Source organism: Zosterops lateralis (genome assembly GCF_965231275.1).
Source record: "Zosterops lateralis genome assembly, chromosome: 8".
Classification (NCBI taxonomy): Eukaryota; Metazoa; Chordata; class Aves; order Passeriformes; family Zosteropidae; genus Zosterops; species Zosterops lateralis.
This window is the reverse complement of record NC_139768.1, coordinates 9,360,043-9,386,750: the sequence shown is the minus strand read 5'-3', so window position 1 is coordinate 9,386,750 and position 26,708 is coordinate 9,360,043. Positions and strand designations below refer to the sequence as shown.

The 26,708-nt window shown below is 43.6% G+C and overlaps 1 protein-coding gene across 9 annotated transcripts in view; it reads left to right on the top strand.

The window, feature by feature from the left end:
* Positions 1 to 26,708, top strand: part of PAX2 (paired box 2) — a 102,528-nt gene that overhangs the window by 39,915 nt on the left and 35,905 nt on the right. For all 9 annotated transcript variants that reach the window (XM_083866571.1, XM_083866572.1, XM_083866569.1 and 6 more), the window contains 2 exons: positions 8,472 to 8,557; positions 10,770 to 10,889. In XM_083866571.1, coding sequence (XP_083722697.1) covers positions 8,472 to 8,557; positions 10,770 to 10,889 — 206 coding nt within the window. The remainder of the gene's footprint in view (positions 1 to 8,471; positions 8,558 to 10,769; positions 10,890 to 26,708) is intronic.

The window sequence follows — 26,708 nt, the reverse complement described above, 5'->3', positions numbered from 1 at the left end:
AACATATTATTTTTATTTTTCAGCATAGTCACCAATTTACCTGAAAATGGTGATTTTAACGGGAAACCTCAATTTTTTTCCATTTTAATAAGACTTACATTCTTCTTACAATTTTGTTGATTTCTTTAAAAGCTGAGGTAAAAATAACATTAGATTAAATAGACACATGTGGGGTTTTTTATTTTGGCAAAAATCTTCTAATGGTAAAGGGTCCACTCTGAAAATTCTCCCCAGTGCTGAAGAGTGCAAGGGAGGCATACAAAATGACATCCCTGTAAAGGGAAACATTTACTTATCCAACACATGCAAGCACATACTGCAGTGCAGCACTCTGCAGGATACAGAGATAATACACAGCTAATACACAATGCTGCCAAAACCAAAAGTTAAAAAGTCCAGAGTCAATACCCTCCAAAATGAAGAGACTGGCATAACATTCCCAATGCTGTATATAGCATATAAAAGATTTTTTTTCCCTTTGCTTCCAGTTCTGGCCTCTTGGGAGGCAGCCAGGTCCCACTTCCACCTGGTCCTTGCAGTTATAAAAGCTAGAAATACCTTGGTATTAAATGAAAGCTGACCTAATTGTTTATCTTCAAGATCTGAGGCTTTACCCAAAATACCAGGTATGGCATAACTTGCAAGAGGGCTGAGAATGTTATCTACATTTATCTGATTCCTCCCAGTTCAAGACTCCCTTCCTAGCACACACATGTCTTCTGTTAATCAAAATGAATGTCCACAAGGAATTCAGCACAGACTCCTGAATTTTAATAACTGGAAATGGGCTCAAAGCAAAGCTTTCAATTAAAAGTTCCCATACTCCAGATTAAGATATTTAACCTTGGCAAGCCCATGTGTTTCTGTAGGTCTTCTTAACTCTCCTGCTGGCACAGCCGCTGTTGTGACAGCTCCGGCCCGCGCTGCGTGGCAGTCCCTGTGTGCTGGCAGCTCGTGGGGCTGTGCCCTATGCCAGCTCCATGCTGCTGCAGCAACACTGCTGGCAGCACTTGAGCTGGCCAGTCTAGAGGTAACAGAAGATGACACCCTGAACTGCAGAGCTGACACTCTGAACTACACATCGTTGCAGTGTAGGTGTAATCAGAAAACAATTCTTAATTCCTAAGAGGTCAAAAATAGCTGGGCCTTTTCACGGCAGAAATGTCTTCCTAGTGAAAGGGACTTCAGCAATCAGTGATGCTTTTCTCCTGTTCTCTTCCTGTGGCTTGTTGGTTTTATAGCTTTTGGTCTTCTGTTGCAGAGATTATGAATTTGTTGAGGGAAAGGTAGATCTGCAGTTGCTTTGATGGATCCTTTGATGGATGCTCTGAGTTGAATGTCTGCTCCATGGTTGCTTATGGTATTAAAAATTGGACTCAATGACCTAGGTCCTGTGTTTCTACATCCAAGACCAGTAGAACTCTTTTTGTCATTTAAGATTTCCTTAATTCACCTTAAAACCAGGATGTCAAAATCCAGTATCAAGTATGCTTACAATATTTTGGTAACTATATGATATCTTCTAAATGTTTGGATTTTAATGAATTTCTGGAAGAAAGACTTCCAGACATGAACTGAGCATAATAAAAGTAGAAACATCTGCCTGAGGACAGTTCTACATTGCAGTCACTGCTTCAGTGCAGCTTGTGTAGACATACTTCAGCCACCTTTAAGCCAGCCAGCCTGGGTCCTGATGGCCCTGGAGCCACAGCTTTGCATAACACAGCAAATATTCAAGCATACCTGTTTCCAGATGGGCAAATGGTTCCTACAGCCTCATGCAACAATTCATTCTAGGAGGTCAGGCTAGGCAACCTATACACGTGGGGCTGACCGTTGTCAATCATCAGTACCAGGGGCATGATGTTGCATGTTAGTGCTCAGCAGAACGAGGTGGTAAGCCAGCCTCCTGCCTGGCACAGCTACTCTCAGAAGGCAGACATCTTCCCCTTTCTTTCCTTGTACCCCTCTTCCTTATCTCTGCACTTGTACCATGTAGCACAGCAGAGCTGGAATGGGTAGAGATCTGCTAGAAGCTGAACGTTAATGCTCTGCTCAAATTAAATTAAATAAAACCATATGGTGTCATCATGGGTCACTGATTTAAAAAAAAAAAAAAAAAACAAAAAAAAAATCCTGGCTCCATGCTAAGCCCTTCAGATAGTAAAACTGATGCTGTGAATTGTGCGTCTTCTTAGAGGGCAGTCAAGAAATGCAGTGAGAGAAATGGGCACGATTGGGCTTTCTCTTGTGTGCATAGTGAGCAGGCTAACCTGGAAAAAAGTGATACATTTTCCCCATGTCTGCAGGCATGGTGTCAGTCTAGCCCCAGTGAAATTGATGGACCTACACAGATTAACAGCAGATACAGAGTCAATTCTCCTCAAAGAGGGCTGGGATTGTGTTTTGAGATATGTAAGGCATCTCCATTTTGACCTCTCATCTATTTGGAAGCTTTGGGAAAACAGAAGCACCTTTCAGGACTATCAATCTAATCAATCTAATTAACACATATACTAACATAGTACGTGATCACCCCTTTTCTCTCTCCTTTTCCAAAAGGTAGGGAGAAGAAAATGCAATTTTCACTATAGAAGCAAGTTTGAATGTGTGAATATTGCTTGTGGCCCCTGAATATGGCAGAGTTTGAAGGCATTCTGCTGTCTTGGCAGGGAGTGCCAGAGCCCCAGGCCAGCTAGCGAGGAAGCTGCTCCTGCCAATGTCAGCTGTTTTTCTGAGGGTTCTAAGTGTGGCAGTAGATTTTGAGAGCAGTAGCTTCTACTGCTCCCACCCTACTTCCTATGAGAAATTATGTTGTGGCTTTTATGTAGCAACTGCAGCTCTGATCTTCCCAATTACATCTGCTGTTGGAAATTCAGACACCACCACGGAAGCTTGTGCAGCTGAAATAGAATTCCTGTTGCCTTTGCCCATTTCCCTTCACATACAGCCACTGTCAGCAGGGTACATGTCACTTCTGCTTCAAGCGGGAGAACGAAGCCAATACTGTGCTACAGCTCGCTGAAGCACTCACTTGGCCCCTGTTTATTAGAGAGTCTGAGCCCTTCACTCCTCCTTCCAGCTGTCCTCACTGTGCCCCAGGTGGCACGGCAATGCTCCTATCTTCACACTTCAGGCAGGAAACAGAGCACAGAGAGAAATGCCATTTGTCCAAACTCTTGATGAGAGAGGTCCATGACAGAGCAAGAACTGAAGCCCTTCCCTAAATCGGATTAGGCTCTAACTATCAGACTTTTCTATTTCCTTTCCTTCACCCCCAAATCCCTTGGCTGTTTTTCCTCACCATGTTACAAAGCTTGTTTTCCATTTTGAACTTTGGGCAAACAAGATTTTTCCCTCCCCCCTTCTTTTTCTCAACCGTGAATTCAGCTGCGTCTCAACCTATGCACAGAACCATAGGGATTGTCTCCTATTTGAACCTAAGCCACCTTCAGAGAGCTCTTCATGCCCCTGCAGCACCAATATGCAGGTGGGATATTGTTGGCTCCAATGGGGGCTTTCACCAAAAGACCCCACAGCTGCCTCTTCTCATCCCGTGTTGTCCCTCTTCACCAGCATCACTGGGATGGCCACAAGCCCTGTTGTAGGAAGGCATATGATGCAGGCAGAGGAGGGTTCTCTGTCTCGCTCGGCCCCGCTGCCGCTGTGTCTCGGCACTACAGCCCGGCGCTAATTAAGCAGCGCGGCACAGCAGGGTGTGTGTGCCTTGGCCATCACAGCCTCCCCTGGACACAGCGCACAGAAAAGGCTGAGGCTTCACAATGTTAGCCTTCCAAGAACCGCTTTAATTGCCCAGTAATGCACACCCTGGGGTCTTGTAATGTGCTTCTAATATGGAGCATTTAAAATATGAATACTCCAAAACAATTACAAGGAGTTTGGTGCTCTGCTGAGTGTATCCTTCCACTCTCAAAAATAATCCACGACAAAGGAATATGATCAAAGCGAGGATACCAATGCTTTCTGAAATCTGTCAGGGTCTTCTTGAGGCAGGAGGACACACCAATCTTTCCTTCAATTCAACTTCACTCTGTCCTTCCAGGATTAAAAGAATGGCTAGACTGTAATCCCAGATTCTCCAGTGCTACCATATCTCCCTCTGATCAGCCCTAGTATGATTTTTTCATTTGAGATGCTGTCAAAGTACTCTGCCTGCCATAGTAAGAGAGAAGAAACCACAGAGTATGTTAGGCTATAAGAGAGTTTGGATAGAAATGTCAGAGAAGCAAAGCGAGTTTTCTATGATCTGTTGTTCTTTTAGCAGTTAATTTCTGGACAAGTTTAGAAGTGATTTTCTACATGCTTATTTACAAGGAGTGAAAGTTCTTCTCAGAAAGCACTCTGACTCAGCTAATTTTAACTTCTAATATTTCTTGTTACATATCTAGATTGGAGCTTCTTAAATTGTAATGCTAGAAGAGAAGATTTTTGTCTGTCCATCTGTATTCAGAATCAGGAAAAGGAATGCCATTAAAACTGACAAAAATAATGAAATAGAAATCAAACATCAGAAATTGATGATCTAATGTTGAACATTTAAGAAAGTCAAAGGTATTTGGAAATAAGCAGTTGGTTTCAGCTGGTGCTGTATGTAATATTAAGTCTACAAGGAGTTACTACAAGCCAACTATGGCAACTCATGAATTCCAGGATGGATGTATAATTCACAGTATGATACTATTTACTGTAATGACATTATATGCCATCACTTAACATAATATTGCATATTAAATTCAGATTGTGAAATGAAGTTCAGTTGCTTTACTGCAATCAAAGATCTGTAAATGTCCTGTTGCTGAAACTTCAGAAGGTTATGTATTAAATCTGTTTATATTATCCAAAATTCAAAGTAGTCAACTTGTGCAAAAATCTCCCACTGGAAAATGAAAAATGGGAATTTACAATAAGTGCCAGTTTATGTTCCTAATTAAATACAAATGTTGTTATTGGAGTCACTGATTGTAATGGAATTAGAGCAGGAATGAATTTAGTCCAAAGGGTCAATTTCTCTTGGAAAAAGATGTTTGAAAATATTGGCATTTATCTCAAGAAATCAGCACTGCTACCTGGTGTGCCAAGACTTATGTCCCTTCTGGTTTTGGGAAGGGCTGAGGATGTAATCTGCAAGACTTGTCTTTCTCCAGTGTCTGAAGGCAAGAACAAGCCTTCAAAGACACCAGGAGGTGATGGAGGTTTTGTGACCTCTTATACAGCCCTAATCCAGAAATCCTAGATTTCAGGCAGCAGAGCTGGCTTAATGCGTATTTCCATCCCTGGTAAGGGTGAGAAGCTTTCAGCAACACTGAAGTTTAAAGACAGCATTATTATGCTGCATTTGTTGCTACGGGGCCAGGTCAGCTCTGTTCATCTTTCATCTGCTGTTTCATTAGGTGGTCTTGTGTAGGACAGACTCACTTGAAGCCTCTCAAAGCAGCAGCAGTGCTGCTTAAACAGCTATTCTGCTGTTTATCACTGTCCCTAAGTGAATCGACCCAGGGGGATGCACTGCTATATTCTGTACTGAGCATTAGGATCCTGAATTTTCCCCTCTTTCCTTAAAACACTGGAGTTCAGTCATGACTTTAGGGCAAAGGAACACTGCTGGGGAGAGTTTTTTCAAGACCTGCCTCTTCTTTTGGCTATAGAAAATATGTTCTACCAGATATCTATTTAGGTTCACTGTGCATTTGATGCCAAAAATTATTTGACCCAAGCCACTGGAGGCAGCACAACCAGAACTGCTCCCCTCTGCTCACAGTTTCCGGACACTTTCTTTTGACATAAAACCAGTTTCATTCTTGGGAAAGGAATGTTTTTGAACAGAGCCTTTCACCTCTAGGTCACTAGCAGAAATCTGGCCCTGCTTGGTAGTGACCGAAAATCATTACCAGCTGACAGCTACTTGGTGCAATGAGCTGGTGAGTCTCATTCCAGTTCCTAATGGACACATCTCAGTAAACACAGTCACAACTGGCACTAACTGGTGTTCTCAGCCAAGAGACCTCAAACTGAATGAGGAAGGAAATTGAACCTTCCTCTTCATCCCCTGCCTGGGTTTTGGAATATTATGGACAGGCATTTTATACCTGCAGTGTTTCACAGGCTGTTTTTACTCTAAATGGGTTTTTGAAACTTTGCAATTTTCATGCAGCATGATTCAGCACAGCCTGATCTGCCATCTCAGTATAATTAGACTCATCTTATGGTTCTCCACAGTAGAAGCTGAGCTGTCTGGTGCCATCTCCCAGTACAAATGGTAAATCTGATGTCATATCTCAGTATGAATGGAACCATCTGATGTCACCTCAGTGCTAACAGGACATTTTATAATATGTCATCTAAGGCTGTGGGGGAAATCTTCTAATCCATTCACTATGCTACACTACAATAGAACATAACACAGTATAATGTGTAGGTTAACTTAGACACCCTCAGGCAGATTTTGGATAGACGGATAGATGGATGGATAGAAACATTTATACAAAGTATACATATATTATATCACTCTATTGATTTTAAAAAAGTTCCAGGACTGCCTAGCTATAATGAGATTTTTGAACTTTGTGTTGCGATCAATGAGGGGAATATTATTGGCGTGGAGAATTGATATACCTGCTCTCTGTGGCTTGTTCTGCTCCTGGACTGCCCCTGCCCCCAAGGTGTACGATTCCATCAGACACTTAACCTCTTTTACAGTGTCATCAGGCTAAAAGGAATCTAATAGTGACACGGGACTTGTGCTCAGCACTCTGGCACTATTGCTTTCCTGTCACAAATAATTTATAGCTTTCTATTTCCATCCCTTTGCCTGCACCCCATCCCCTTTTTCTGTTTCTCTGGGCTGGGGGAAATCAATAAACTCACACAACCAGAGTGGCACTTCAGGGGGCTTTAGGGGGAATGTGAGACAAGAGGGGAAAAAAGAAGAAAACAGAAAAGAAGAAAAAAAAAAGTTATATAATTTGCTGTAGCACACTTTTCAGATCAGCTCTTCACCTAGTACGAATAGTGTGACCTCAGAATCTGGCCCTGAGGCCTTTAGACACTTTTTGTAGAAGTTCTCAGCAACTACAGATTAGGGCATCTAGTACCACTGATCTATATGGAGCGAGGATCTGGATCTCCATCCTCAGCTAGAACTTTGATATTCTCTGTCTCCAGCTATGTCCCAAGCACTCCAGCTACTGGTCAGACTTTATCAAGCACGTAGCAGAGTTTTCTAACTTGCTGAGGTGAGATGTTCTCTTTCTTTTCCTAAGAAGACTTCACTCTCAGAAGCTGTGGTTTTTAAAAATTGCCCTCACAATATCTCTGCCTATCTCTATCTATGCCATACCACCCACTAGCCACACATTTGCTCTTTGAAGTTTTGCCAACTTATTCTTTAGAATAAATTTTTAAAGGAAGCTCTCAAGTGGGCAGGAAAAATCTATTTGCTTTCACTTTCTGGAGAGATTTTTGGGTAGAAAATAAAGCTAATATAATGCAGGGCTCAGAAGTTCCAGAAGTTCAGACTGAAGAGAATCTGCAGCCTACACCCTAACTGGAGTGGCTGAAGAGAGGAGAGGCTAGTTCAAATCTCAGAAAGGAAGTTGGTCTCCATGGCCTTCACAGGTCATGGCTTATTTACTGAGTTCCTTGGTGGAACAGCTGTTCCCAACACACAGATACCCAATATCTTCCAGTAGTCAGGGACCTTGCCAGGCAGGTACTAGGTACTAGTGATTTTCTTTCACCACTGACCTCAGCTGGATTTAAACCAGTGACCTAGAGGTAAAAGATTTCATGTAACAAGAAACAGAGCACTGACAATTACAGTTCAGTTTGTTGTTATTCTGAGCTACATTATAAGCTTTGTGATGTCTTTTTGACTTACCATGCTGTGTTCATTCACCACCTGACACAACAATTTTTGCCCTGTTTGATGGACCTTTTTCCCTGGTGATCTATATCCCACCACCATTCCCTACAGATGCCTTCTGCTTTCACCTCATTTATGAAGGACAAGGGCTTTGGGCAAGCCTTCCACACTACAAAGCATTTAGTTGGTCAGAAGGGTATTTTTCAAGGGTAGACAACAAAATTAAAGCTACACCATTTGTAAATTCAGCAATGTCTCCATTAGCTGCAAAGACTGCATTGTGATTATGTTCACAAATCATACCAGAAGTGACAATGCAGCTGTTAACACACAGAAGATCTTAGCTTGCTCACTGAACACCATCCTTATGCAGTGAATACCCAAATTTGGAATAAAGATGACAGAGCAGAAATTGGATGGTTCTCTGAGAGCTGGACTATTAAAGCAGTAGAATCAGGACCACAAGGCAAATGAAGCCCCTCTGCTGCACCAAGAGCCCAGATCAAGCCTTCAGATTCTGATAACTGGGACTGTGGGTCTGCAAAGAAGGTGCATTTCTGAGTTCTGAAAGTGTTTCAATCTTTTCCAGGATCATCAGAACCAAAGTTCAGCAACCTTTTCACCCAACACCAGATGGGAGTGGGACAGGTGTGACTGCACCAGGACATACTATTGGTAAGTAGACTGACATGAGGGGTGGTGACAGGTCAAGTGGAAATGGGGATGAAGCTTAGTTGAGGGAACAAAGTCTGACAAGCAGATGCTAAGCACAGCAAAAGGGAGGGGGGGGGGGGGGGAAAGAAGCCTCCATGGAAATCAGAGTTTTCTATTCTTCGTCTCCCCTGTTGCATTGCAGAGAAGTGAATCACACAGAAACTAGCCCAAAATAGGGGTTTGCCCAAGTGATTCTGCCTTAACGTCCATTTCACATTCATGCTCTCTCCTTCATCTCCCTATAGAGAAGTATTTACTGCTGTCCTGTCTAAGCATCAGTCTTCACCTTTTCTCTTGTTCTTACTCTGACTCTCTTTCCCCTCTTACCAATTCTTCTTCTCTCTCTTTGCTGGAACTGGTCCATTTCATACTGCTAGTAATACACAAACATGGGTAAGATATTCCAGCTGCCTCACAACAAAGTTCTTCATTGGTCTAGCTCTGCAGTCAGGTATCCCATGGATGTATTTTCGTTGAGAAAATGTTTTGGGTGGTTTTTTTGTTTGTTTGTTTTTTGGGTTTTTTTGGTTTGGTTTGTTTTTGTTTTGTTTTTGTTTTGTTTTTGTTTGGTTTGGTTTGGTTTTGGTTTTGGGGTTTGTTTTTTTTTTTGGTTTGGTTTGGTTTGGTTTGGTTTGGTTTGGGGTGGGTTTTTTTGGTTTTTTGTTTTGTTTTGTTTTTGTTTTTCCTGGGGGAGTTGTTTTGCTGGTTTGTTGAGGTGAGCAGAAGATGGAGGCTGTAATACAGTGACCAAATGCCTCCTAGTCTCTTTAAAGGTACTGTGTTAAATGTGTGATGACATACTTTTTAATCTGTGGGCTGTGTGGTAGATATGTCTGCTCTTGCTAGCATAGCTTTAGTGATAAATTAGAGCAGGAAAACCCTGCAGTAGTCAGGGATACTGTGAAATACAGTGGCTTCTTTGTGGCCTAAGACTTTCTTAGATTCTGTTGGTTATTGAGAATCTGCTGCTACTCAAGGATTAACCAGAAAATGCTCATCTACATGGGACACAGCTGGTAGACATAATCCTGTACACAAACTGTATTCAGGAGTACAATGGGCCAATATGGAAGAGCATTTCTGGATGCCCTTTTCATATGGACCTGCTCACTGGACTGGCAATCACTGATCACAACAGATGGAGCTGGCAGATATTCCTTCTTGGAACAGTAGTGTCATGTCTAGGGAATGCAATGGCTGAGCTGGGATACTGATTGTGAGTGCTTCTAGTGGAGTCTCTCATTGTCTGTCTTTCACTGGGAAGTGTGGGTCTACATTGGAGAGTGTTGCAAGGTTCTGTTCCACCCTGAAAGGCTTGAGTTGGACATATTGATCGCTTCAGGTCAGTGCTTTACGAGCTGAATAGTGGCCTGTAAGAGAACTGGGATATTCTTTTCATTACTGGGACACAATAGATATGCCTGCTGGATGCACAGGTCTATCTGTTCTACTTTCTAAAGACCTGATTACCATGAAGGCATCATTTCTAACCTGGATTTCTTGTCACTTTTGGTATTTTGGAAATTCATGAGCAATCTTGGACAGCCAAATGGCCAGAGCATTCTGTCTATTGATATCAGTCAGTACAAAAGGAAGGCACTAGATTTTCATTAATCTGGGTGGTACCTTGTATCACCAACCAGTCATTCCAGTAGGGAACTGAGTTTATTAGTGCAGCACTGAAGTGCTTCTAACCTATGCTGAGAAGGTAGTTTTTCACTAAGTGTTTAGGGTGGGCATGTAAGAAGCTAGTCTGCCTAAGACAGAACATGTGCACTCCCGGTGAAAAAAATAGTGAGGAAATGATCTAGTAAAATATGGATGGACTATGAAGTCACTAGAGAATGTGGCCTATACAGTACTTCACTCGATTACCTTGAAAGCCTGCTCTGAACTGGGATGTAACAACCTTTAGCTTCTTGATGGAAAACACTTGCTATCAATGGCCCTGTACTGGAAGGCTGCGAAGCTTCAGTATAGAAGTTGACATGCAAAGCTGGGATGCATCTTTGTTGGGATACAGTAGAGTAAGTCCTTCAGCGTGAGGGACTGGGAATCTGCTTAGTGCCCAGGCTTTCCTGTTAGACTGGTGGCATGCATAGCTTTCAGCTGGGGATCCCTGAGTGCTGTGCTGCTCTCCTGATGGCCCTTTTTCCCTTTTCCTTTCGTCCAGTACCCAGCACAGCATCCCCTCCTGTCTCCAGTGCCTCCAATGATCCAGTGGGCTCTTACTCCATTAACGGGATCCTGGGGATTCCTCGGTCGAATGGCGAGAAGAGGAAACGTGATGAAGGTAGGGGGAGGGGAGAAGCTCATCCTCCCTTTTATATTCTTTGTCCCCATGTACAGGCTCCAATTTCAGGCCAAGGTTTGCAGCTGCTCCAGGGGCTAGATCAGTTTTAGCAACAGAGACCAGTTCCCCACCACTGCCCTGCTGGCTTGGAATGCTCTTCTTCCGAGGCCCTTTCATGACAGGCTGCGTCTCCAGACATCTGCTCAGCAGGCAGAGAGCCGTCTCCATTGCTGGAGCTGATCCCGAGTTCATTCACTGCTGGAAATGGCTGGAACTGAACTCCCCAGGTGCCAGCAGGTGCCCGGACTTTGAACTGTGGGTAAACACGGTTTCCCTGACTCACTCGATTTCAAACTAAATGCCATCTTGGAGAAGCAATGTGGGAGTTGTCTTTCATTCCCCTTGCAAACAAGCTCCTGCCCTGTGATGTGCCATGAGCTACATTAGCTGGTGATCACAAGGGCTCAGTTTTCAATGAGTAGCATCTACCACAGCAGAACTGTCATGCTTACAACAGTCTGAAAGCAGAACAGGAGGTCTTCTGAGTACTGTGATCCTAAGGTTGTTTCTAACCCTTTCACTAAAGCTGTAAGGAAATAGGATTGAGCTGTCTCCTTTTGCTTCCTACTTGCTGTGAAGTATTCAGGGCAAAGATCCTGAAATTAATCAAAAGCTGGAGTTTCAGGTCTAAATAGACTGAGTCAGGAGAGGTGGGCAAGGTCTTGGTGTTCTTATGGTGGCTTTCAAACACTTTTCCTTAAATCTGTCCCTTTTAATCTGATTTGTTCTAAAATTTGGGTCAGGAGGTGAACTTTTTTAAGAATACTGACTGACCAGTTTGTTGGGTTCAGCACTGACTTCAGTATGTTGTGTTGCTAGTTGGATGGAAAGACCTCTTAGGACAGGTGGCTCAGTGTGCTGTGTGTGCTGTAACCCCAAGGCTGTGTAGTGCAAGAGAACATGAGAGTTCTCTGTGATATGAGGTGAGAAGAGAAAGCTCTCCTGAGATAGATGCTGTATTTTGAGGTTTTGTTAGTAATTTTCTCAGCATTGATTCTGGTGAGGTTCACATCTGTAAGTTTTTGATCCAAATAAGAATAAATCCCTTTCTCCCTAATACAAAGTAAAACTAGATGCAAGGACCCAATCCAGCTTCTGTTAAAGCAAATGGGAAGATTTTTGCTGATGTCATTGGAAATTGGATCGGGCCCCAGAGGAAGATCCATTTCCCAGCTAGATGGCAGTAGGGCCCAGCTAAGAGAAAAGTGTAGCAATGGAAGGGCTGAGTCAATGCCTCAAAGTCAAAAAATGTCAGGAATAAATATTGCAAACCTTTCCAGCATTTGCCATCATATACAGGAAATAGTGACATTTCAATCTGAATGACACGTCTCTCTAATGGTTGTGCAGATCTCCTGGCAGTTATTTGGGGATTTTGTGAATCCCTGTTCTCATACAGTCCAACGTGGTGATCACCAGCTCTCAACATGGTGCCTCCACATCTCATTAGAAATGAAGCTCTTCAATCTGGCTTTAGCTACTATTCAGGCTATACCTGGAAAGATCATCACACTTTAGATGCAGCCACATAGCCACTTCCAGCCTCAGAACTTGAGGTTTTTTTGGAACAGTACAATTCAGCACAGAAAAACAGAGCAGCCATCTAAGAGCATGACACTTCATAATGATATCTTGACAGTAAGAACTATTCTTTGTGTCTGTCCTTAATTCCTTGCAGACTTGATTTAGGCAAGTGACACAATGCAGCTCCTTGCTTTTGGCCAAGTGCCCACATATCCTAGTAGGAATCAAAAAGGTACCAACCAGACAATCCTGCAGATGTTTCTTGTCTTTAGCTCTCAGAGTTTTGGGTGGCAGTTACATGACATGGTTGCAACTGCCTTAGATGCCTTAATCCTGCCATCCCAGATATCTGCTGCAGGGACACATTGTGCTCCTGATCCAGAGAAAGCTCACATGGGGCCCCCAGCTGGCTGCTGAACATCTCTAACCATGAGTTGAGTTATCTGGGCTCACATTGGCCTTCAGAAATGCTGAAAAATATTGTCCCTTTGTAGGGCTGGGTCCTAAGGTTAGAAGGGGAAGTTTTGCAAAGCCAGTAACCTGCACTCATTCCTAGGCAGTCTCCTCTTAGCTCTGAACATTCTGATTGTTTCTAGTTGAGATGGGAAGTAGGAAAAGTTTGTCGAGAGATACAATGTGAGTATTTCTTTCACGTTCATGCTGGATGCATATACCTTCTCAGTATTTCCCAGAGCTTCTGAACACTTTGTTTTAGTTTCTTTCTTAACTTCAGGTTTTATTCTCACATCGAAAAGCCCTTGTGAGCTTTGCACATCTACTTTCCAAGCATTTAGGGAGTGGTTCTTCCCTAAAGAAGGCAGAAGAAGCAGCACTGCTCTCTTTCTTTCCGCTCTGTTGGACCAGCTCTGCTGCAAGGATTCCTCTGTGAGGAATGCAGTTCAACAGAAAGGGGAAATACCAAGCTATTCCTGAATCACTAGTTCTGAAAACCTTGTTAGCAAACTCTGTGATGGCTGGGGGGAACAGGGTGGGAGACAGACAGAGAAGCTTCTATGTGAGCACACCCCCTCCCCCAGGTCCTCCTTGCTGCAGCTGGTGCCTACATTAGACAGTAGCACAGATGATTAAGAAGAGGAGAGATAATTATGTGTCAAGATGATGTAGCAGAACTCCCGAGTTGGACAGAAGGAGCCAGACGGATGCATGAGGTGAGCTCAGAGATGGACACTGACAGCCAGGTGTGTCCCTCACAGAGAGTTAGAGGGAAGAGTGGGAATCCCAACCTACCAAATACACTGGTTGCAAGTGCAAGGGTGGCCTGGGAAATGTATGGCATTGAGAGACAGCTAGCTGGGAAGGAGGTCTGAGTGTCTACTAGTTACAACAAGGAAGTCTGGCCATGAGTCTTTCCTCAAAACACAGTATGTCTTCCTCAGGTGAATGCCAAGAATGGATGGTCAGGATTTGCCTTGTTAAAGACCACATCACCCTTTTGTTTCAGTTTATAACCAGGGATTGCAAAACTTCTGACTTCTGTGATAGAGTTAGTCTCCTGCGATTTTGAAAATAATTTGACTAAAAAAGTTCACCACCATTTGTGTAACACACTGTGTGCCATTTCTTGTGGACTGTGGGCATTGCCAGTGGAGCTGTAACTTCCCTCTGATCATACACCTACCATCTTCCAAAGGCAGAGGTGACCCTGCAGCATGTAATGACTTTCTCAAAACCAGTGAGGGTCTTACACTATCAGGTTGCATCAGAAAACATGAATTCCTAGCTCTTTATGGTTTGAGTGTTGTCATACTCTGTGATGGCAGGGCAACCATGCTCAGCAGGGTCATTGCCACACTAAGAAGCAACAATATAATGTCCAGAAGTACAAAGGGGAAAAATATGCAACTATTTCTGCTGTTTTATAATCCCTTAATTGACAGCTAAAAGAATGAGAACTGGGGTGACCCAGAGGCACTAAGAAAAATTTTGTATCACTCACATTGTAGTCTTGAGCACTGTACAAGGAGAAAAAAGAAGAAATGCAGAGAAAGCCAAACATGAGATAGACAGATAGATAGATAGACATAGATAGATAATTAGATAACAGGAAAAGAGTATATCAAGCTGCTGCTAGCATACCACAACATCTTCAGCTGAGTGAAACTTTGGCGATTTTTACAAAACCATTCTTATGAGACATGGCCCTTTCTTTCCATAACAGGCTGCAAACAGACTTCCTGTCTAAACCCAAATTCTCATTTGGGATTCCTATTCCAGTGAGGTTGGAGCTGTAACATTCTCAGCATTATTAATCTTGGTCCTTGACAGTATCTGTAGTATTTGACAGCATTACTGGCAATAACATCTGCAGTGCTGACAATGGCAGAGATAATATCCCCCAGTATTATCGGCATTAGCGGGGATCATATCTGCAGCCTCTTATTGGTGGGAGCAGACGTAATGTGTCCACTATTATTAGTATCAGTAGTAATAAAACCCAAAGGCTTGTTAGGGTAATCAGTGCTAATATCAGCACTAGGTTTGTGGGAGAGGAGGGGACGGAGTGATTGCTACCGTAAATGGCAATAATACTCAGGCTGTTTGCAGTAAAGGAATCCCCAGCAGAGATGGGGGAGCAAACCTGAGAAGGCAGAAGTGTCTCCTTCCCTTTCTTCACTTGTCATTTTGATGATTAGAGTGAGTTACATTGATGCCTAAGTAATGCAGGGCTGTGTCAGTGCAGGGGGACAGTAAAGAGTCACCAAGATTTCTACAGATCTGGTGGTGTTTTCCAAGAAGTGTTAGCTGTATCAGTGCAGATGGTTGACCATACTCTTCAAATGGGATTGAGCTGTGCCAAACAGGGTGCTGCCCAGTGTCTGTAGGAGCATCTGCACTGTTAATCCTGTAGCTATAGGATAGGTAGCATCACTGCCCTTCTCTTTAGTGGAGCTCATATAATTTTCTGACTGTTATTGCCTCAACACCCTCTACTGAAAAATCAGCGCTTTTGTTACAAGTGGTTTTGTCTTTCCTCACTCCAAATGGGAGGACTCAGAGTGCAAAGCAGGGTCTTGACAGTGTTTAGCATGGGACTTTTCCTACCTTGCCATAATCTCATTTTTGTATTGGGAAATTACAAATGCCTCCTTCTGGTGGAGTGTGAGGCAGGGATATCAGTCCCAGTACTGATTTTTTTATTTATTATTTTTTTATTTATTTTTTTTTTTAATATTGCCCCAGGACATAAACTGTTTTAAAGACTTGAGTTCAAATTTTCTTTAAGTGGAAAGCAGCATAGAGTGGAGAGGTGTGTAATGTGTCTAAGTTTTTGAGGAGATATACAGTATCTGAGTATGCCACTGCAAGTATGATCCCATTTGTGTTGCTCAGAGTGGCAGGAATAATATAATTTGAGAGACGTAGCTCTCAAAATGTCTCAATGACATTTCAGATGACTGTCATTGTCACTGGCACACAGTATGTGTTTGCAGGCTGTTTGTGGTTATCCTGTTGCAACTATCACTATAGGTTGTGGGTTTGTGACAGTAATGATGAGATTAACTGTATCACTACTTGCTCTGCTGCCCCATTACACTCAAGGCCATTACACTCTTCACAGAAGCAGCTGTGAATTGTTTCTTGTGGTACATTTGCATTATGGCATGCAGTAAGGTTGTTTCAACATGGTAATTGTTGGTTCACTGGTGCAGTTTCCACTGTGCTGTCACTGCAATTCATAGAGTTGTTACTGCAGCTGATGTAACGTGTTGGTTGAAAACAGAGTGTTGTCTGGCCATGACAGTGAAGTCGATATGTCACTGCAGCACCATGCTCAGAATGGTGTGTTTTCATGAAGTATGATATTGGTGCTCCACAGCATACTGGGGTCGTTTCAGAACATACAGTGTGCTTATGCTGTCATTTGCAGTATGGTGATGCTTTGCTTGTTCTGGAGTTGTACCAGAGCAGAGGTCTAGCCCGGAACTGTCCTGTGGGGAAATGCATTCATTCATTTTTCTATTATGCTGCCTGCATATGTTTGCAAAGAATATGAGTGAGTCGTTCAACTTGACTGTGTCATGGCCTGATGTACGCTAATCTCTGAGCATATTAGGTATATTTCTGTTCTCCTCAAACCCTAATAATTGTTGAAGACAACAGGGTGTGTTTGGACCCCTGCAGGTGATGGAGCAGCACTACTGTCTGTGGCAAGCCTGCATTGTTTCATAGTGTGATTTTTTTGTCACCACAGCTGACTTGTTTGTGTTATTCTATATGACTGCTTTATTGCGGGTCAGCAATAGTCTTAATGACACTGGAGACACATGCAGTTATATTGCCTCAGGTGCTAACCCCATGTTCCAACCATCACACAGAGTTGTGGGGAGTACACACAGCAGTTTATGGCTGTGCAGATGGGCTGAGCAGATTCTGGAGTTTTTCACACTCTCACAATGTCTTTCTCCTACTTTCCCTGGGACTGTGTTGTTTTATGCAGCACAGCTGAGTTTCCAGTGCCTGGCAGCTTGCAGCAATGCTGTATCTCTTCAAACAGGTGCAGTCACAGGGGCCAGGCTCACTGTGTTTATATACACAAGTCTAGGTAACACTCCCTGCCATTCTAGACAAAAATATAAATTGAAGAGGGAGTTTATACTAGGTAATCACCCACTTCTCCCTCCTGAAGGTCTTTGGCTAGTGAGACCCCTGGAAGGACATAAGAAAAGCACCTGCTACTCATCCTGCACCTCTGTAAATAAACTGCAGGAGGATGTCAGAAAAGGGAGAGTATCTATGGGAAAAGAGAGGAGGGAGAAACTGGATGAAGCAGAAGACAATGAATAAGCAGCACAGCACTGGCAGAAATGTGGGCTGCTGCACCAGGAATCTGGAGGTCAGTCTATAAGCAGGAGAAAGAGGAAATGTGTTTGTGTGAGTGTGTCTGCACTCACACTGGGAGTTTGGGGAGTATGCATTGCTCAGGAGGAAGTCAGGTAAGGGAGAGTTAACAGCTTACATCACAGAAAGCGGTTTGGACAGAATGCCCTGCTTCTAGAGCTTATAGTGCTGCTTAGTTTGGCAGGGGTTGGTATTCTCTGAAGACAAGCTGGTCTGGCTTCAGTTGCATTTGTGTGCATATCTGATTGTGTATTTGTGTCTCTAGGAATGCATGCCTGTTGTTTTTTTGTATCTCTGTGTTAGGATCGCTGGTTTCTACTTATCTGTGCTTATGTACTGGGGTGAGTGGCAGGTTGGACCCGTATTTTTGTGCATGCCTATGGAGACCTGGAAAATATGTATGTTAAGCTGTGTATAATATTGCCTAGTAGGAGGGTGCATACTGTGGATCATATGGATGTCTGGGCATGTATGGCTCAGTATTAGTGCTATGTATTTCTATGAATGTGAGGTATCTGTATTCACATTTTGAGCATATATGTGAATGTTGTATATTTGTATGTATATTCTGAGTGTATGTGTTGTTACATACTTGGATACATCACTATATCTTTGTGGTTGCTGGATATGAATATGTAGCCTGCTAGTGCTGTGCACTTCTGTATATAGCATGTACAGATGTGTATTTGCATTGAGGTTATGTATTTGTGTGTATGTTATAAATACATTTATATATACACATATTGTTTGTTCTTGCCTGTACAAAGGCTGTTTATGTAGATATTTTGTATTTGTTTACATTATTTGATTCTGTACATGTTAACTTAAGGAAATTACTTTGAGTTACAGGTTTTTACTTAGTTAGTGTACATATACTTTTGTAAGTTATTTGTTTATTCAGAAATTACATTTAATTGACATGCACTTGCATTAGTGCCTCTATGTGTCCCAGTTTGCATTCTTGTGTCTTTAATATTCATTTGCTACGCTTTGTGGGTGCTACTTATGAGCTTTTCTTTACATTTATTTGTGTATCACAAGCGTCTGCTTTTCTGATTGTTTATTATGGACATTTAGTTTGTGGTTAGACATTTTTCCACTTTTTGATTCATTCTTGGGAGGGGTTGTAGCAGCTAATGTGTCAACAGGAGTCAGGCAGCTACAACTCCTCCCAGCATCTCTGCCTCCTACATGATCTACCTGTGCAAAGGCTGCTCCCCAGTTTTGTTAGATGCCTACTTCTCTGGATCTTCTTGTTCACTTGTTCACTTTAGATGAGTTTTACATTAGGTCTGCCTGCAGTTATGGAGGTGACTGTTCCATGTTTTCATGGCTGTAAAGAGTATGGGAGTCAGAGGGAGCATGGTGTCTGAGTCCATGAGGATCCCAGGTTAATGCACAGTGAATGACAGAATCAATGGCAAAAGGAATCAGAAATAGCTGGCACTGTGCAGGCAAATGGGATTTTAGAGGGTTGTTGGTATAACATTGGATGAGGATGCCATGACAGTGAGAGATAACACTAGTTTGAGGTCAAGTGACATGGCAATGAGTCATAAGGGCAATACTACTGTGGAATCAAGGTGACATGGCACTGAGACAAAACATGGGTCACAGTGACATGCCAATGACCCAGGCTGATGTGTCAGAACAGGGAGAGCTGGAATCTGTCCATCAGCTGAATAAGGCAAGGGAAAACAGGAGGAGGAGGGTGAAGAAGATCAGTGGCAAATCAACAGAGCAGTACCTGGGCTGGAGGACACAGGTCACCAGCAATGTGGGACATGCAGTGTCTCCACAGGATCAGTTGTGTCCTGGTGTGAAGGGCTAGAGCAGTCTGTTAGCAGTGGCTGTTTGCTCACAGTGGTGTAGAGCAGGGAAAACACAGTGATGACATCAGGTGGTGGCCATATCCTGTAAAGGTAGCCATGGACCATGGGGACTGTGTGAGCAGGGGCATTATTCCCAGTTGCTGGAAAAACAAAGAACCTAACAGGCAGTAAAACAAAAACAAAGGAGACTTGGAAGCACCTGACAGCCCTAATTCATCACAGCCCAAGATTTTTTTCCCCCCTCATGTTCCCATTATATTTGTTTGTAAAAGTGGAAATCAATTTTGAAGGTAATTTTCTGGAAAGAATGGAAGGGAGGTGGGAGGGCTGGATAAGGCAGAGATGGCAAGAGGAAAAAAAAAATTTAGGCCAGGCACAGCCCAGGGGCAGCTCTTGGCAAGGTGAAAGAAAATTGCATATTCAATCTCCATCCATGAATCTCCCTTGCTGCTGCCCGCCTCCTGCTCGAAAACAATGAAGGCTTTCTCCCCTACGCTGCACAACGCCTGAGTATCAGCGCTCACTTTAACTTCAGGGTCATTAATTCACCTGATTATTGCAGGAGAGGAGAGGGTTGCAGAGGCATCCATTCTAAAGAGCCCTCCCTTAGCTCATCCTTTGATTAGTTCAGGGTGGGGGGAGTTGAGATAATGTGTTGTCTTGGACACAGTTTAAAATGGGAGGGGTTGAAGAGGGGGTGGAAGGAGGTAGAGGTAGAAAGGGAAAGATGTGGCCCAGCTTGTTGTGGAAGGGAGGGTTGGAAAGCAGTCATTCTTGCATCTCTCTGCTGTGGTGTTACTGCAAATTAAAAGTAGCATGTTCCACTTCGTAGCTATCTTTCAGGGAGGGGAGGGGCATGGGTATATGTCGGCATGGGGATGGGGGGGATCTTATCATTGCTTCCTCAGCAGCCCAGCGTAGTGTCACCCTGTGAGGTGACATTTGAATTTACAATTCCGCAGAGAAAAGCCATTAATTCACAAATTAACATTTCTCCCTCTCTCTCTCTCTCTAGCTCTTTCTCTCTTCCTCTCTCTCTCTCTCTATCTCACATGGATGTGCAAGCAATTGAAAAGACAAAGGAAATAGCCTTAAGGAAGAGACTTTACTGCTACTCTGTCTGTGCAGAGATTGCTACTACTGCTTCTAGATAGATAAACCAATTACCTGAGCTGCTCTTGTTCATGGCAGCCTGCTATTACTTCCTTTTGTAGAGCTGATTCCATTGCTGGATTACACTGTGTGTATCTCATTAATGTAAACCAGCATGATACTGGGCACTGTTTCTGACCCTTCTTGCCATAGCCCCTTGCTCTGCAGGGGAAGAGAAAACTGGGAGAGGAGTTGAAGAGAGGTGACAGTAGGCACAATGTACTTCCTAGTGCAGGCTATGCACAGAGCTTGTTAGAATAACTGTGCTAAGCTTGGGGAGATGGAGGGTTCCCTTCTATGGAGCAGATTGCATGACATTAACCCTGATCTCTTCCATGTCTCAGTGAGGACTGAGGGTGCTGTGCAAGAGGCCTTGTGTATGGGCACTGGCTATGGGCAGTCTCTTGCATTCTCAGCTCTACATAAGTTTTCAACAGGTGTAGAAATGTGTGTGGCAAGCAGACAGAGGTGTGAGTACAAAAGCTGTATCCATAGCTTTAGCACAGGAGTGACTGCACCAGGAGCTGACTAACTCACAGAGGTAGTACACAACAGAGTAAGAAGCAAGAGTATGCGCTTCAACTTACAGATTGAGAGGGCCAGATTTCTCTGTAGTGCAACTCCATTAAAAGCAAGTAAAGAATGCCTGCGCAGATGTTCTTGTCTAAGACAAACAGTACTTCTACAGAGCCCTGTTGTCTTCTAAATCCCTCTTGTTGCTCTTTCCTGCCACAGTCTTTCTCACATACTTCCTCCTGCTATCACTGCTGCTGTGGCTGCTGGGACAGCACATGTACAATATAGACACACACACACGTAGGCACTCAGCCACACACTGGTGCCACCCCAGGCACAGATCTGTGCCACTGGCAGCCTGGCTATGCAAACTCATACCTCTGCAGACACAGCTCCTCCCCACCTGCTCTGCTGAGGTCTCTTCAGTGGCTCCAAGCCCACCTGCTGCGGGGCACACTGGCAGTCAGCTTTCTGAGCAGCTTTCTTCTGGAGCTCTATGCAGACAGCCTTGTAGGAACATGCTGGCTACCCTGCCTTTTAGCCTGGTCACACAGCTATGTGTGTTTGGGGAGCAAATGTCCAAGCAGTGTTGTTTACATAAAGACTTGCACATACTAATGTGCACTTATCCAGGTAAAAGAAAAATGGATCAGAACAGCTATTTCTAGAAACCTGGTCTCCACATGCTCAGTGGTTGGAGCATGTGCCTTTCTTCAGCACTGTCTTGGGTCCTTAAATCTTCCTAAAAACTTATCCTTTTAACAAGAGCATCTGCCTCTCTGACATTCCCTGTGCCCCACAGGGTGCACAGCACATGGCTGGGGAGCATCATCCTGCAGCTGGTGCTGGAAGACAGATCATGATCAGCGGAGGAATCGGCAGGCAGTGCCAGTAATTCAAACCATCCTGACCGTTCAGTGAACCTGAACCTGCTGACCTTGACAGCACTAGGCAGCCGCGGCCTCAGGAATCCCAACCTTTAGAGAGGCGTTGGCTAGAGGATGACTCCTGCTCTCTCCCCTTCTTTCTCTCTTTCTCTTCGTGATCACATCCAGCAGCCAAAGGGGCCCAACAGTCAATCCCCAGTGCACCAATTAGCTCCTAATTTGACTATCTCTGCACTCCCAAGTCTACATCAATGTAATGTTAAGCATTGCTTGCTGTTCATAGATGTAAATCATTCCTATAGAGGAGTGTCTTCTTGTGCTAAAGGAAAACACTAAGCACCTTGTTCTCAGTCAGGGCCACAGAAACTCCTCCTCCCAAAATGGGAGCTGCTGCTGCTGCTGTTTGGAAGGAAAGCAGAAGCTCTTTACTTCCCTAAGTAATAGTATCAGATCCTCTATACTTGTTTCACTGGATCCCAGGGGAAAAACAAGATCTCACCAAGCAATTAGCCTGTGAGAATCTTGGCTGGATAGATAAGGGGCAAGGAGGCAATTTCATTGGAGGGGAGAAAGAAAGAAAAAACAGTGTGTTTAATTTTGTCAACAGACCTTCCATTAATAAAAATGCAGTTTGTGAACATTTTATGATGCTTTCAGGACTTTCAGGACTCCAGCCATCTCTGTAGCTGCCAAGCAAGACCTGAAAAAACAGCATTTTGTGTTGGCCTGCAGAGGCTATGCTAAACTCTAGGATATTGCATATGAAGGACAAGTCTGTTAGAAGAAGATGGCTAGAAAGAAGCAGTTATAGATACATATTTGTATCTATCTACTAACACACCAAAAATGTTCTGTCTTCTGTCTGTCTCCATCCATAGCTCTTTGAAGCTGATTTTTCCAAGCATCAAGCAGAAATAAAGGATGCATTAAACAGGTGTCAAATGCAATTCATGCCCATCTTAAGGCCCTTTAAAATGTCAGAGTTTTGTTAAGAGGCCTAAGAATAATGCCTAAATCCACATTCCCCTTTCACTTTTCCTTCATTCATCCAGGCATCCTACTGCTTACATCCCAAAAGGTTCTAGGTACAAAGGCCTCTTCCCACAGAGGTCAACAGCTACAGGAAAACACAGATGAGTACAGTGCCAGAACAGGAGCTAGGTCATGGGTATCACGGTTTCCATTTGGATGTGCAAAGGTTTGACTTTCCAAGAAGATCAGAACTGTTCTAGAGTCTGAGACAACTTTATGAAATCCCAGCAAATGAAAATCAATACTCCACTAGCTAATCCTTAAAGATACATATGGCTCTTTTCTGCAGAGACATCACTTCTTTGTGAAACTGATTGCTGCCCATGGCTGGGCCCTCTCTTGTTTGGAGACTACTTCTTACAATTTGGAACACATCTGCAATATACATTTTAGAGGTCACATCAGTATAGGTTCCTTCATGAACCTATAATGGCCTTCATATGACAGTGCAGAATGATGCCAAATTATTATACTAATGGTTTACCATTATTATAGGAATGAGGATTCAAAAAGATATATTTTGCATGGTGACATTTGAAGCAGATTGCTGCCTATTGCAAGCCTGTAGCTCTTTTATTACATGGCATTTCACAATTATCCATCCTGTATCATATGTTGTTTATTAACCTTCCCATTCTTAAGATCTCATTTTCTACTGAAATGTGGCTGACTCTCAGGTGGACCATGGCAGATGTTGAACAATACAGAGCATCAACTGTGAAATTTTGCTGTGCCATGTCCAAATGAAACCACAGGAGAATTAAGATATGCTGTGGGTAATCACTCAGGCTGGATTTTGTTCAGGACAGCCAGGTTAATGTCTGCACTCTTGCAAAAAAATGCCATGGGAATTTTAATGACTCTGAGTGATTGGAGCCTTTGTTTTATGGCACGTCAAAAATGGCAGCTCTAAAAACACTCTGCTTGAATACTGGTTTAGTGCTGACTCAGAAGAGCTTCCTATAACATGATTCACAAGAATCTGCCTCAGGGGCAGGTACAGACTCCTTTGACTGGTGAGGTTAAGGTAAAAGTGTGCATGAGGGGAAAATAGGTGGAATGAAAGGAAGGGAAGTCCAGAGCAAGGGAAACAGAAGGAAAGGTTGTATTAGGAGGTATATTAGTGGGGGACTAAGATAATGGAACCAAGAAGTCTAAAGAGGAATTCATGTTTTCTAGACTGTGCATTAGAGGTGTCCATGGTCTGACCCAGATCCGCTGAGTCTTTATGCTGGTGTCCTCTCAGTGCTCTCCATTGGAATCTCAGGGATTCCCAGAAACTGGGAGGTGGAACTGAATGGTGACAGTCCAGCTCTGGGCTCTCTGCCTTGTGTCTAGCAGTCCTGATAGCAGTGTTGATTTGCATGTCAGGCAAAGAACTGCTTGAGGAAAAAAAAAAAACCTCCAAGTGTGGCAGTGTCAGCGCTCGCTGTTGTTCGACAGTGTAAAATTAAATTAATAAAGCCCCCAACACAGGAAAACATAACAGGAAATTAATGGCCTTTACTGTCGCTCTGATGCAGTCATTTGCAACCCTGCTTTCCGCACCAAAGACTTCATAAATGCAAGCAGTTTCTCTAAACAAGCATAGTTAGGGCTGCATGCGATGTAATTTTTTGTGTTGCTTCTGTCCTTTGGAGCTAACAAAAGCCACCCTTTTTTATATGCTCACCAAGGGTGATCCTGCCAAGAAGTAGCTCCCCAACAAACATCCTTAGGAAGATGAGAGAAGAGAGTTAAGGCATGCCAATGATGCTAAGAGCATCATCTTCTCTGGCAGAGGGAAAGCACAGCTTCTGGAGTTCTGCTTCCCTGCAGCAGCAGCTGTCCCTGAGGGCACTGCACTAAAGGCAATGTTGTGGACACCACAACAGCATAAATCAGGATAACCCTTCTGATGACTTTTAGGATGTGTAAATCAGTATAACCACAGAATGCAAGAGACTTACAGATTTACATTGACCAGAAGATTTGGCTCACTGTGTGAGAGTGCCAATTGCTACTCTCTCAACATAAACAAAGCCAGTGTGCTGGATCCTAGAGGCAGATGCATTTCTATTTGTCTAACAGTCAAGCCTAATAGCACTAGTAAGAGATGCTGGACCTGGGAAACTACTACCTAGGCTAAAACCCCTCACCTGCACACCCACACATGCTGTACTACATGTTGTATACACATCTGAAACAGCTGCTTGGATCCTAACACCTGGAAAGACTTTTGCTGGCATTTTCAGTAAGGCTGGATGTGCTGATTATTACTATCCAACACAGACTTAGTTTCCCAGATGCTTTTGTCCAAATTTGCAATCATACACTTAGATATAGTAGAAAATACATATGATTTTCATATGCATATACACACTCACTTCCTTAAATACATCTTGCATGCTCCCATGATAATCCAAGACAGATCTGAGCACACACTTCATTACACATTTGCACACACAATTCATTACATTTACATTCTCATTGAGCACTGCCATTTTTGCTCATGTAAACCCTGTATTAAAGCTGCACTGCCCATCCCTGCTCCATCTAGGGTACTCACTCATACACAACCCCTGTGTTAAAAGCACTGCTGACAGGCACCACCACACATCTCACTCTTCCTCAGGCAGGCACACTCACTTCCCTGCATGAGCAGCCTTCCTTACTCACCAATTCCTCATGTGAGCTGTATCCTCATTTCAAAACATAAAATCCTTCATTTCTAAGCCTTTCTGCTTTAAGCCTGAGCATGTAAGAAAGAAATACACACAGTCTATGTGTTGCTGACACACTTAAATTAGAGACACATGAACCAGCACAGTACTCTCAATTAGCATACTGAAATTCAGGTTTGTGGATTCCCTTGAGGCAAATGGACACAGGAATCTGAACAACTGTGGAGCTCATAAAGGCTGATGGTCTTCCTTGAGGTGATAATCCTCCAATATTTATGTCCCACTATCCCTATTTCTGCAGAACACTGTTCATAACCTGAACTTTTACTGTATCTTCTTTCACCATGGCAGCGTAGATCCCTGATAACATTCCTTCTCCATGCATTTCCAAACCTTGCCAGCCCCTCCATCATCTCTATTCTGCACTCAGGATCCTTCCCATCTGAATTTGAGGTTCATCTTTCTCCCCACCAGTTATCACAAACAAAGCACTCAAAATTCTTGCAACACTACTGCATGCTGAAACGCAGAACTGACCCATCTAGAGATGACATCTTCTTTCACACTGTCTAAAAGATAACAAAAATTGTCGTAGAAGGAAATGTAATCCCAAATTTACAGCCTGCCTTTTCCAAACCTCTAACTAGTTTCCAAACCTCTAACTAGTAGGGCAAGAAAGTTACATAGGTGAAAAGATCACCAGATTAGGACTGCCAGTCCTTGCACTTGTCCTTACTGGGGGGAATACAGTATTAGTTTAATAATTATTGAGGATGCAAACAGTGTCTCTAGAAACACTGTGACAGCTAGACTGGATCAGCTTGCATAGATCAGGACATCACCACCAGACAATGCTGGCCATCTGAAAACGTGCGACCCACTACCTCAGGACAAGATCTTTGTCCTTGACTCTCTTGGCTGGGGGTCAGTTCAGACACAGATGTGGGAGGTCTGCTATTCCCAGAGGGAGTTTGAGCCCAGGGTTTGGAGGCAGCTGGGCAGTGCTGGGCCCTTGGCGGCCGGCGGTGGATGCACCGCCAGGGCCCGCGCAGGGCCGGCTGCCGTGAATGACAAGCACGGGCTATCGATCGCGTTCTGAACTCGGCCCAGCCGATAGAAGGTAATTAATGACTCCATTTGCCTCAGGACCGAGGAGAACAATTGAGTTTGAAACTGCAACAACTGGCAGTGTGGGGAAAGGCCCCCGGGGATGGATGGGAAAGCTGCCTGACAGGCCCAGGCTGCGTGGGGACACAGGAACACATCAGAGGGGGAAAAAGGAGAAGAGAAATC